The 13362-nt window shown below is 45.4% G+C and overlaps 1 protein-coding gene across 1 annotated transcript in view; it reads right to left on the bottom strand.

Moving 5' to 3' along the window:
• Window positions 1–1087: 1087 nt before the first annotated feature.
• The window catches only part of KLKB1 (kallikrein B1), a 132526-nt gene continuing 120251 nt past the window's right edge, over window positions 1088–13362 (bottom strand). Inside the window, exons 14-16 of the mRNA XM_029586946.1 lie at window positions 13089–13228; window positions 2071–2227; window positions 1088–1267 (exon numbers count right to left, since the gene is read on the bottom strand). Of these exons, the coding sequence (XP_029442806.1) occupies window positions 2072–2227; window positions 13089–13228 (296 nt within the window). The 3' untranslated portion in view covers window positions 1088–1267; window position 2071. The remainder of the gene's footprint in view (window positions 1268–2070; window positions 2228–13088; window positions 13229–13362) is intronic.

Below are 13362 nucleotides of genomic sequence, written 5' to 3'. Positions count from 1 at the left end.
TGCCCTTATCATGTGACAGGGCAAAGGTAGCGCCGGCGCCATTTTGTTTCCTGGCTCCCGACGTCACGCGTGCAGGAGATCGCCCCCGGACCCCCACTGGACCCCCAGGGACTTTTGGCCAGCTTGGGGGGGGGCCTCCTGACCCCCACAAGACTTGCCAAAAGTCCAGCGGGGGTCCGGGAGCGACCTCCTGCACGCGGGCCGTATTGCCAATCTTCAAAATGGCACCGGCGCTACCTTTGCCCTCACTATGTCATACGGACTACAGTGCCAAGATCTTTCATTTGTAACTACCTGGGGTTTTTCCCCATTTTTATATCTTACCATCAACTCAGCCCTGCCCTACCATCAAAACTAATGTGGAACTTAAGTCTGGCCACTAAGTATCACCATTGCACAATGGCTGAGAATTTCTGCCTCAAGAGTTACGAACACTGGCTCCAGAGGGTGGGATGGGAGCTATTCAAATATATGTGGGGGGGGGGGGGGGGGAGTGTCAGAAGTGACATGGGTTCATTTTTATGATGTGGGAGAGGATGTGGAGTGGGGATTGCAAGGCTCATAGGGCCTCTTTGCTATTTGATGATGGGGTGTGGGGAAGGAAATTGGGCCACAGTGCCCTGTATTTTTTTTTTTTTAACTTTCCCAGCATTACTTATCCGGATATCTTTTAAAGATATTCGGATAAACAGCAAGTTATCCGGCCATTCAATGCCAGATATCTTAAAAACCTAATCGGATATATTCAAACATAGCAGGATAGGTTTTTAGTTATCTGGCTACCGTTAGTCGGATAACTTTAAGCTGGACATTTATCCAGCTGAAGATACGAAACAAGTTATCCAGCTATCTTTAGCTATAGGAAACTAGGGTATAAAGAAAGGATCAACAGCATAACTCTAACTCAGCAGAATGGGTTAATTTTCTTGCCTCAATGTTTTTGGACAAAAGAGAGCAATTTTCAAATGCCAGTCTTACCACTGTTGGAAATTTTTAATATAAGTATTATCTCTCCAACCTAATTTTTAAAAAATGTATGAGTGCATAGTAAAACAAATTCTAAATAAAATCAAACAATGGTTCCCAATAAAGTTTACAATATTGTATGAAATATTTATTAATTCAAAACTGTTGGTATATGGAAGGATTTAGGTTGCAGATGCATTTTTCTTTCTTTTTTAAGTGGAAAGAATGAATTATGGACATTTATACATCAGAAGTGATTCAATTCTTGGCCTTCTTGTTTTGCAGATCTGTGTGTCCAATTCTATAAACATAAAAAGATAATATTTTATTTGGCATACATTTCACAGAGTTCATATCTTTCCTTATGACCCTGATTCAGACAATAGTAGTCAGCACACAAAATCCCTCTGTGTGAGAGAGATGACCTGGTCACAGTTTCTTGAATTGGATCCACCCTCACTCTCAGCCCGCCTGATCCCCTCCCCTCCTCCCCTGGTCACCTCCCTTTATCCTCGACACCCAGCCACCACCCTACCCCCCCCCCTTTTCCCCCCTTTTTCCCCTTGCCCTCTACACCCCTAGCATACCCTTGAAGAAACCCTTCCCAGTAAATACCACCTGTTTCAATTGTTCCATATTCCTATTTAGTCAAGTGATTCCTGTACATTAGTCATCTGTACATATTATTCCTCTTTTCTGCTTTATTCTCTCCCTTTACCTCTGTTAACTATACCTCTCCCCCCTTCCCCCCCTTATCCCCCTTTCCCACCCACCCCTACCCCTTCCCTTCCCTCCCTCCCCTCACCCTGCCCCCCAGCCTATCCTCCCCCCCTTCTCCCCCCCTACCCTCCCTCAAATCTCTATTCCTTGGTTTCATTTATTGTTTATTTTGTTGTATTTGGTTTTTGGTTTGTTTTTTGCTCCTGCGTTAGTTTTTTCCTACTGTTTTATTGTCATATTGTTATACTGTATCTCCCACCTGAGTTCATTGTAAACCGGCATGATGTGCTTCACGAATGTCGGTAAATAAAAGTTAATAAATAAATAAATAAATAAATACATCACTGATATGACATTAAAAGAGCAAGATAAATAATGTCCTACTTTATTTTGTTGTTTCCAGAATCCAGTCTCTAAATTCAGTCACTTTCGTGTAAACGCCTGGCTGACCTGGGCGACCACATCCTTCCCCCCAGCTGGTGATGCCAATCAGGTACCAAATTTTGTCATACTCACAGACTAATGGACCACCTGAATCCCCCTTTGAAAAACACACATGAATTAATTACAATTGAGCAAACATAAACAAACTGTTATTGGCTGATATCATGAGGTTGTTCCTGATTATTCTCTGGTTATATTATCAGTAGTACTTATCCATCTAGACCTTTACAAAACTATCTACATGGGTCTAACTCAAACATCAATTTCCACAGAAGTATCATTGGCATCAAAAAATGGGAACAGCCCCTCCCCCCAATTTCACTGAATTGCCTCCCAATTTCACTGGAGGAGTAGCCTAGTAGAACAGCAGACTGTGATCCAGGTAACTCTCAGGTCGATACAGTAAAGTGTGCTCCGTCGGAGCGCACTGTCAGCCTGCTCTAGACGCGTGTTTTCCCTTACCCCTTATTCAGTAAGGGGAGGAAAACACGCGGCCCACCCGCGGCACCTAATAGCGCCCTCAACATGCAAATGCATGTTGATGGCCCTATTAGGTATGCGCGCGGGATCCAGTAAGTAAAATGTGCAGCCAAGCCGCACATTTTACTCTAAGAAATTAGCGCCGACCCAAAGGTCGGCGCTAATTTCTTCCGGCGCCAGGAAAGTGCACAGAAAAGCAGTAAAAACTGCTTTTCTGTGCACCCTCCGACTTAATATCATGACGATATTAAGTCGGAGGTCCCCAAAAGTAAAAAAAAAAAAAAAAAAATTTGAATTCGGCCTGCGGCTGTCGGGCCGAAAACCGGACGCTCAATTTTGCCGGCGTCCGGTTTCCGAGCCCGTGGCTGTCAGCGGGCTCGAGAACCGACGCCGGCAAAATTGAGCGTCGGCTGTCAAACCCGCTGACAGCCGCCGCTCCTGACAAAAAGGAGGCGCTAGGGACGCGCTAGTGTCCCTAGCGCCTCCTTTTCCCCGTTTTTCCCGTGTCACCTCATTTAAATACTGAATCGCCCGCACCGGCGAAGGGCTGGTGCGGGCGCCGGGAGAGCGGGCGTTCGTCCGCTCTCCCGCCTTACAGTATCGACCTGCTAGTGATTTAAAATTTTATCCCTTACATTCAAAGCAATGAAGATCATCAGCCCTACTTGACTGAAGGGTTATCATCCCACCCAATACTTGTATTCAAGCCAAAAGCAGCCTCTAATGGCTCCTTCTTTTAAGACCCTCCAGCTAAAAAATAAAAATAATTAAAAAAAAGGTGCAGACTCTTCAGAGAAGGTGTATTTGTATGGCTAAACTCTTTCCCCCTACCATACATATCATGAATGACTACATGGCTTTTCACAGCCAATTGGAAATGGAGCTCCTAGGCCAGCAATGCTACAAATGACTCACCTTCAATTACCAACATAGGCCAATCAAGTAAATATAAAACTTTGGCCAACATCCCAACACAGTATGTCCTATAGACTTGTATCTATTTCCTGCCTGCAAGGACAATATATACAATACCTCAACCCTTTAAGTGTAACTCTATTGTAAACTACTTTATAGCAGCCCTTTAATCTTATTGAAATCTGCTTTGAAGTGGGTGGCCATCCACAAAAGGTGGAATAGCAACTGAATATTAAAATTATAACTTGCAACATACTTGTACCTACTTTCAATATAATTCAATATGAACAGACTTATGGGCCAAATCAAACCATTTATACAGCTGATATGTGACTGTATATATGGAATTTCTACTCTGGAAAAGGATAAACTCATTACTCTGTCTACATTGCTTTTTACAATAGATAGAGCCCAGATATGCAGACACATATTGGCTATGAAACTTACTTGAATTGGGTTATTAGCATATACCCTAAAGTTATGTATCTTTACTTGCATAGAAATATAAATATGAGAGCAGATAAAGACCTCAAGCCCTTCTAGTATGCACATTGTCCTGACTGTACTTGAGATCCAGCTTGTTTCCTCTCAACTAAGCATCATCTATGCTTATTCTAGGCCTTCTTTAATTCTGTTACTGTTTTTGCCTCCATCAGCTCTATTGAGGAGGAATTCCCTGCACTCACATCTCTCTTTGTGAAGAAATATTGCCTTAATGTTACTCCTGAGTCTATGACTTTGGCACCTCATACCATATGAACTTTGTTCAAGAAATGTCTTTCCACTGAAAATACTTCCCTCTTGTGTATTCTTTAGATAATTGAGGTATTTGAATGTCACTAGCATATCTAGAGACCTTTGTTTTCAGTTTTTATTTTATTTCCTGTGAATTTCAATGCTATAACAAAAAAAAATTAGTGGAAAATTATTTTGTTATAAGACACAGGAGAAAAATAGAATGGAAAAGTCAGTTTTCCACTGATTTTTCTTTTCTTATAACATTGAAATTCCTAATAAAAATAAAATAAAAACTGAAAACCAAGGCCTCTAAGCAATCCCAATCTCTGCATTCTCTCCTCTAGAGTATGCATATTTAAGTCCTTGAGTATCATTTCACAGGGCTATGGCAGCTCTTCTCCACACTGCCTCTCCTCTGCCTGTATCCTTTTGGTGTTACAGCCTTCAGAAGGGAAACACCCACATCAGATGAGGTCTCACCAATAATTTGTACAAAAGCATTATCATCTCTTTTTTTATAATGATGGTATTTCTCCCTACTCATCCTAGTATTCCTTGGCTCTTGCCACTGTCTTGTCACACTGTCTTGAAACCAAGACATCAGATATGATCACCCTGAAATCTCTCTCTTGTGCATACTAGTGCCTCACCCCTTATCTGATTTAATGGATTACTGCATTACATTATACTTTGATGTATTGCATCTTAATTGACAATTCATCCTAACAATTAAGAGATCAATATTCAGCTGCTACCCAGCTGAGCTAGTTTGCCAGAAAACCCTAACTATTTAACTTAGCCTGGCTATTCAGCTGTGCACTTGCGCCTCTGAATATACCCAGTTATCTAAAAGTTACCCAGATAAGTCTATCCAGCTAATTTTATCGGATTTAGCCATATAACATATAAAGCTAAGTCAACTTCTCCCAGTTATGCCCATGCCCTGCCCACCACTGGCAAGCTGATACAGTAAAGTGTGGCAAAGCTAGCTCGTCAGTTTATGCGATTTAGACGCGTTATCTGGACGTACTATTCAATAAAGGTATTAGAATGTCCATAGCATGCACGGAAACCGGTGTGCAGAAAATTGTGCCTGCCACATGTAGATGGCATGTTAATGACCGAATTAGCTATTACCCTTGATACAGCAATGCGCGTCCAAAATAATGCATCTTTAACAAGCTTTATTTAACGTGTAATATTTGCGCCTTCCCTGACCCTGGCGTTAGTGCGGTGGTGCTACTTGTGGCAGGCCGACGCATCGGATAGCATCATGGATTATGTGTACATTTTTGCTTTGGCAATCTTTTTCTTATGTATGAAAGCCAGAATAAGAAATGCTAGGCGAGCAATTGCTGAGAACACCCAAGGAGAAGAAAACCCAGCAGTTTTCAGAAACCAGTTGGTATCGTTGCAAGGATGTCCCAGGCCTCCTTCTCACGGCATCTTGCACAGGTCTTGAAGGCCATGATGAGGTGGATGAGGAAGTACATCATGTTTCCTGATGATCCAGTACAACTGCAAGAGATCCGCAGTGAGTTCATGGCCATTGCAGGGATGCCGAATGTGTTGGGTGCTATAGACCTCACCCATAGGGGCGGATTTTAAAAGCCTCATGCGCGTAACCCTTTTAAAAGCCTCCTGCATGCGCCGAGCCTATTTTTCATAGGCTCGGCGACGCACGCAATCCCCGGGATGCGCGTATGTCCCGGGGCTTGAAAAAGGGGGTGGGAAGTGGGCGGGGCAGGGTGGTCCGGGGGCGGGGCTGGAGCCTCCAGGCACAGCGGCCATTTGCCGCTGTGCCCGGGATCGCGGGCCAGCTGTCACCAGCACAAGCAACCTACGCCTACCTGGAGGCAGGCGCAACTTAAAAATTAAAGGTAAGGGGAGGTTTTGGTAGGGCTGGGGGGGCGGGTTAGGTAAGGGAAGGGGGGAAGGTGGGGGGGGCGTAAGGAACGGAGGAAGGCTGCGTGGTTCAGCGTGCGCACATTGCACAATTGTGCGCCCACTTGCGCGCACCAACCCTGGATTTTATGACATACGCACGGCTGCACGCGCCTGTTATAAAATCGGGCGTAGATTTGAGCACGCCGGGTTGCGCGCACAAATCTACGCCCGCGTGTAGTTTTTAAAATCTGGCCCATATTGCATTGACCCCAAAGTCGGAATAGGAGAATGCCTAGGATGAATGTGGCTAAGTGGCAGCTGCTGATCCTGGGCAAATATTCAGCCCCACCACTTAGCTGGATAAGTCAAAATGTATCCAGCTAAGTGGCAGTGAATATTGACCTCTCCAAATTCAATTTATATGACTCAAAAGGAAAAAAACAGAATTCTAGTTATAATTCACTGTCTCCAAGTAATATATATAGTAAATGTAGCAAAAAGCCACCTGTATGCCATTCAAGTGCAAAGGAATAAAGAGGGTAATTTTCAAAGCCATTTACCTCTTCTATCCAACTAAAGGTATGTGTGGGCTTCCATAGCCGCATTCATTTAGCTGGGTTAAAAAGAGATTTTTTTTTAGAGAGGTGTTTAGATTAGGCGGAGAAAAACAGTACATGTGAATTTGATTTTCAAATGTGCATGTGGCTTTGCTATTTTGCTCCTATTTGGCCGCTCACTCAAATAGCAGGCACAAAGTATGTCCGTACTTTTCCTTTTTTTGAAAAGAAAATAACCCAAGAAGCTTTTCTTTGAAATTAGCTGCAAGTACGCACGATAAAAATTAGAGATGTGAATCGTGTCCTCGATCGTCTTAACGATCGATTTCAGCTGGGAGGGGGAGGGAATCGTATTGTTGCCGTTTGGGTTTTAAAAATATCGTGAAAAATCGTTAAAATCGTGAGCCAACCCCCTAAAACCCACCCCCGACCCTTTAAATTAAATCCCCCACCCTCCCGAACCCCCCCCAAATGCTTTAAATTACCTGGGGATCCAGCGGTCCGGAACGGCCCCCTCAATTGAATCCTTTTGTCTTCAGCCGGCGCCATTTTGCAAAATGGCCACCGCAAAATGGCGGCGGCCATAGACAAAAACGATTCGACGCAGGAGGTCGTTCCGGACCCCCGCTGGACTTTTGGCAAGTCTTGTGGGGGTCAGGAGGCCCCCCCAAGCTGGCCAAAAGTTTCTGGGAGTCCAGCGGGGTTCAGGAAGCGATTTCTAGCCGCGAATCGTTTTCCGTACGGAAAATGGCGCCGGCAGGAGATCGACTGCAGGAGGTCGTTCAGCGGCGGTCCGGAACCCCCGCTGAACGACCTCCTGCAGTCGATCTCCTGCCGGCGCCATTTTCCGTACAGAAAACGATTCTCGGCAAGAAATCGCTTCCTGAACCCCGCTGGACTCCCAGAAACTTTTGGCCAGCTTGGGGGGGCCTCCTGACCCCCACAAGACTTGCCAAAAGTCCAGCGGGGGTCCGGAACGACCTCCTGCGTCGATTCGTTTTTGTCTATGGCCGCCGCCATTTTGCGGCGGCCATTTTGCAAAATGGCGCCGGCTGAAGACAAAAGGATTCAATTGAGGGGGCCGTTCCGGACCGCCGCCGTTCTGGACCACAGCTGGATCCCCAGGTAATTTAAAGCATTTGGGGGGGTTCGGGAGGGTGGGGGATTTAATTTAAAGGGTCGGGGTGGGTTTTAGGGGGTTTTAGTGTGCCGGTTTTCCTGCCCTCCCCCTTCCCCCGATTTACGATTTTTTAACGATAAATCGGGGGAATTGGTTTTGTATTGTGGCCCTAACGATTTTTGATGATTTAAAATATATCAGACGATATTTTAAATCGTCAAAAAACGATTCACATCCCTAATAAAAATACCTAAGTATCTAAGTTTTTATCAGGGTAGCAGTGAAGCTTAGGGGGAATAGTTTTCATAGGCACTTCTGCAGCAAATAGTGCTTTAGCACAAGAAATTTCTCTTTAGAAAATCATGTGGGGACTTCCGGCGATGACGTCAGCTGAGCGGCAGCGCTGAGAGCGAGCTCAGCGGCCTCCTCCCCCCCCCGCAAATCACTTTCTAGCGCGGTCCTTGTGCAGCGGGTTTTTTACAAAATAGCTCCGGATGGCTCCCCAATTGCTTGGGCTACTGCAGAAACTTTAAAATCCAACGGGCACAGCACCTGAGGAGCGGCGAAACGGATGTTGCAACACTGCAGCCCTGAGACCGAGCCCCACGGTTTCCCTCACCACAAATCGCCTGCACATGGTCCCATCGCAGCATTTTCACCCAAACTTTGCTCCGGACAGCCCCCCACTTGATCGGCCACCAGAGGAAACACACGGACTGGCAGGTAATGCGACAAAGGAGCAACAGAAACCAAGTTTCTCATCGCCCTCGTGTACCTAAGATGGCCGCCGCACCAGAGAGTCCCAAAGTACAGGCCACCATCTCAGAGGACGTGATCTGGCAGATAACCTGCAGCGTGACTGCAGCTTTGGAGCTAAATCCGGTAGGGTTGCGGATGCTGGTCTTTCCAAGATGTTTAATTTACCCCTGCATAAAGGCCTGGAGGTGGTTATGACGGCTGAGTGGCCTGCAAGGACTTGCATCTTTGTTGATTCCATTGCTAGGAAATTTGGGCTTTCGTCCAGGCCGAGACTGTAGGGGTATTTTTCAAATCTGGGCTGCTAAGGGAGTGGTGTACCTTTTCCACATGTTTGATCCTGAAACCCATGAACTCATGGATTTTTACGCCTTAACTAGAACTTTCCATGTACCATCCAATCATTTCTTTGGATATTTACAAGTCCGACATTACATTCAAGTTCTCCATTGGTCTAAGGAGGAACTAGCAAGTGTTAGCAAGACAGGACACGACCTGTCTTGCTAACACTATCACTGGTTGGAAACGGCTTGGCATGGAATATAAGCGCAGGGATCATCTGAACTTGCTGGCATCTCGCTGGTCGACTATCCTGGGCAGTGAAGTGACACCTGCTCACATGCAGCGTTGGTTCAAATCCCTGCATACACAGGACCCAGATTTGGGGCTTCGGCAGGGCCGGCGGAAGCACTAGGTGAACTAGGCGGTCGCCTAGGGCGCCAGCTTCCCGGGGGCGGCACTGCCCCGGTAAAATTAAGAGAGCCGTAGCCTGCCCCGGTAAAAATAAAAGAGCCGCTGCCGGCAGCCCACCCCAAAAGACCCATCTGACCTCCCCCAGCGGTTCGCGTGGCTCCCGGTCCCTCCCGCTGCTTTTCCTTCCCTGCTGCCGTTGCCGCCGGGCTATCACCACGTTCAAGCCCAGCGGGAACGGCAGCGGTGCAAAAAAAAAAAAAAAGCTGTTGCATCCGCGGCTGCCCTTTTCTTCCTCCCGCCCCCCCCCTGACCCAGAACAGGAAGTGGTGCGCGGGAAGGAGAAAGAGCCGTGCCGCATGAAAAAAATAGCGGCGACAGCAGCATCGGCCCCCGAGCAACTGAAGCAGCTGATAATCGGGAAAGGAGTCAGCAGCACGAGCCTCCCGCGGCCGATGGGATTCTTCCTTCTTGGCCTGCGGGGACTGGAGGAGGAGGAGCAGCTACCGTTTGTGCTGGGGGGGGGGGGAGGAGGAAGTGAGTGAGAGAAAGAGAGAGAAGCAGCCAGCCTGCCTGTGTGTGATTGAGAGCCTGTGTGTAAGTGAGAGAATGTATTTGATCGAGAGCATGTGTGTGTGATTGAGAGAAACTGGTCAGAGAGCTGATGTGTGTGTATATGTGAGAGACAATGAAAGTGACTGCTCAAGGAGATGACTGATGTGTGAGAGTGTGAGACAGTCAGGGATGTTACTGATGTGTGTGTGTGTGTGTGTGAGAGAGAGAGAAAAAGCATGGAAGTGAGAACTCTGGGTATGTGTGTGAGAAAGAGACAGTGATTATGAGAGTGAGAAGCCCATATATGTAAGTAGAACACGGGAGTGGGAAGCCTGTGTGTGTATGGCATGAGAGAAACTGTTCAGGAAGGTGACTGGTGTGTTTGTCAAAGACTGTTTGGGAGATGATTGGTGTGTGAGAGACAGAAACTGGTCATGGGGGCATGACTGATATGGTGTGTGTGTGAGAGACATGGGCCTTAAGGAAGAGGACCATGAGTATAGAGCTTAGCCACTACTGCTGCTTCTGGTGTGTACTACAGCCTGCATGGAAGAGGAGTAAGAGAGCTGCTGGAGGGGGTAAGTAAAGATGGCTTTTTAAGTTTATTTTTCTTGATTGACTGTCATTTTAATTATTTAATATTATGTGATGTGTCTGCTTTTTTTGTTTGAGCAACAAGTATAGCTTTGGTTTATGTTTATTTTATTTATTTTTATTTATTTATTTATAAAAGAGTTTCTATACCGTCGATAAGACAAATCATCTCAATGGTTTACATGGCATAAAAATGTCAAATAAGTGTTCTATTATAAATACAGACTTCGTTATTTTCATTAATGCACAATGTAAGTTAATTGTGTGTGGAGGCGGGGGGGGGGGGGGGGGGCGGCATAGCTGACGTTTCGCCTAGGGCGCCTAATACCCTTGCACCGGCCCTGGGCTTCGGGAGTTACAATATCGACTTCTGCATTTATCGTATTATGATGATTTGTGGCGCTTCCAGATGGGCCTCACGGATTCCCTGCTCTGCATCAAGTGCGGCAAGGAGGAAGGCACTTTGCTGCATCGTCTTCTTCACTGTACGACTGTCAGTCTTTTCTGGACTCAGGTTTTGCAAGTTATCTCTCAGTGTACAAGTATCACTGCACAGCACGCTGGCATCATGGTGGTTACACATCCTCTTCGCAGTCCTCTTCCTTGTCCACTTTCCAAGGCCAAATTTGGTCGTTTAGCGATGTTATTGGCATGTAGGACCATTTTGTCATTTTGGGTGGAACCGAACACTTCTCCCCCTGTTACAGCTTGGTATTACCGGATGGCATCTGAGCTCCAACTGGAACGCATGGACTGTCTTTCGGGACATCGTACAAGAGATAAACTGTACAAGAACTGCTGGCAGGCTTTTTTCAGGGGCCTCCCTAGCGAGATGCAGGCAAATTTACATACTGCTGGATACTCTAATGTTTGGACTTAATTTCTTCCTTGGTCTCTGGGTGGGGGTTGGGGGGATGTAGCGCAGTGGCTGGTGGATGTATGATTTATGTGTGTGAGAGAGACAGTGTTTAGTGGGGGATGGGAAAATGATTATGTTTATTCTAAAGGAAAACACAGCTGTAATAGTTAACTTTGAGACTTTATTAGGAAAAGACAGAGACAAAGGGAATAGAGACAGATACTGGAACAAAGTACAGATAAGTTTGTTCCAGGGAGCGACAGGTCCATACAAATGTATAATTACCAAGTCACTCAAAGTTCCAATAATGTGTAGAACCTTTTATACCTTCCATACTGACCAATCAGAACATACTGAGAGTGTTATTTCTAGATAAGTGCAGGGCTTCTGATTTGGGAATATATTAGACCAATCAGCTAATGGGTCTGGGGTGTTGGCTGGCTGCATTCCAGCATGTAGTCAGAGTCCTTTGTTTCCTTTAATTTCAAACTAGCATTCTTGAATACAGCAGAGATGAGGTACTTCAGAAAGTCAATGCACAATATCACATACAATTAGGCTTGGGAGTTGTATGACTGTCTTTGGGGTGGTAGGGCGGGTTGACATTGGTTGTGTAAAAGGAAAAAGGAAAAACAAAGGACTGGGGCTTGTGAAAGGCTATGTTTTATCTTTAGTTTTACACTCTTTATGGTGCTTGTTCTTTCATATTGCGGCTTGACTCATTCGTTGAAACTGTTTATTTTTGTACACTGTTCAGCGTGCTGCTCTCTTTGCATGGCCTTGTACAACCCTTGACCAATAAAAATTATTCTGACAAAAAAAAAGAAAATCATGCAACTGATATGAATGTAAAATTATATGTACACACATATTGTATATGCATACTTTACATGCAGCGTGGAGAGTATTCTAGTGGGTGGAGTCTGGGCAGGGCCAAGACTCAGGCATAAACTCTTTGCATGGAAATTATCTCCCCAAAATTGCATGCAATTTTCGAAGCAGTACAACTTATGCATATATTTGCCAATTAACTTTTGCAGGATGTTACAAAGCTGCCCCCTAAGTTTCTTGCAAGGTGTTTTTAAAATGATCTTCAACCAGTTTGTTTTATATATTCCATGACGGTTGAAGACAGTTCATTTTGTAGTTTGAAATTAGTTTGTAAACTCATTGAGCAAAGAAAGTTAATAGAGCTCTGCAGTTTAAAACCACAGAAACATTATGGGGTAGATTTTTAAATCTACGTGCGCATGTCTATGTGTCCATGCTTCCCGGTGCATGCATGTCATAAAATCTGGGGGCCAGGCACACATGCAGGCCGGATTTTATAATCTGCGTGCGCATTTGCAGGCGGCACACACAAGGGAGGGGTACTTATGCAATTTTCGCGTGGTGACTCATCCCGGCCTTCCCTACCCCCTACCTAAACCTCCCTTCCCCTTCCCCTCTCCTCCCCACCCCCTAAATCTAACCTACCTTACTTTTTTTTTTTTTAATATTTTAAGTTGCTGCTCCTCTGGAGCAAATGGCCGCTGTACCGGCCGCCTCCAGCCCCGCCCCTCCCCCCCCGGACCACCCCTTTCCTTTGCCCTGGCACTTCTGAGCGTAATGGGAGATACGCGCGTGGCCGAGCCTCTTTGAAAATGTACTTGACGTGCGCAAAACCCGGCCACGTGCGTAACCCACGTTTTTTACGCTCATGGCCAATTAAAAATGTACCCGTATGTATGTGCTGCTTTTTTATCACAGATTTTTCAAGTTAGAGAATTTTGCAGGCAGAATATATTAGGAGCAATTTGGTTATTACCTTACAGGCATCAATTCCACCCTGCTCATAGCCAGCACATGCCATTAAATTGAGTATCCTGTGATTTACGTAGCTGGCCTGGCATTCCTCATTTGAGATTAGAGGAACTTCCGCCTTCTGCAGAACATTTACAACTTTACCTATAAAGACACAATATTCACTTTAGATTACAGCAATAACTTAATTATTTCAAGACATTAAAAATGTTTACTTTTGATAGATTCTTAAAGTTTAATTTTACACTTTAGAGCCTGATTCACTAAACTTTTATCCT

Source organism: Rhinatrema bivittatum, chromosome 1 (assembly GCF_901001135.1).
Source record: "Rhinatrema bivittatum chromosome 1, aRhiBiv1.1, whole genome shotgun sequence".
In the NCBI taxonomy this organism is placed as follows: Eukaryota; Metazoa; Chordata; class Amphibia; order Gymnophiona; family Rhinatrematidae; genus Rhinatrema; species Rhinatrema bivittatum.
The sequence above is the reverse complement of the archived record's forward strand: the minus strand, read 5'-3'. Positions and strand labels throughout refer to the sequence as shown.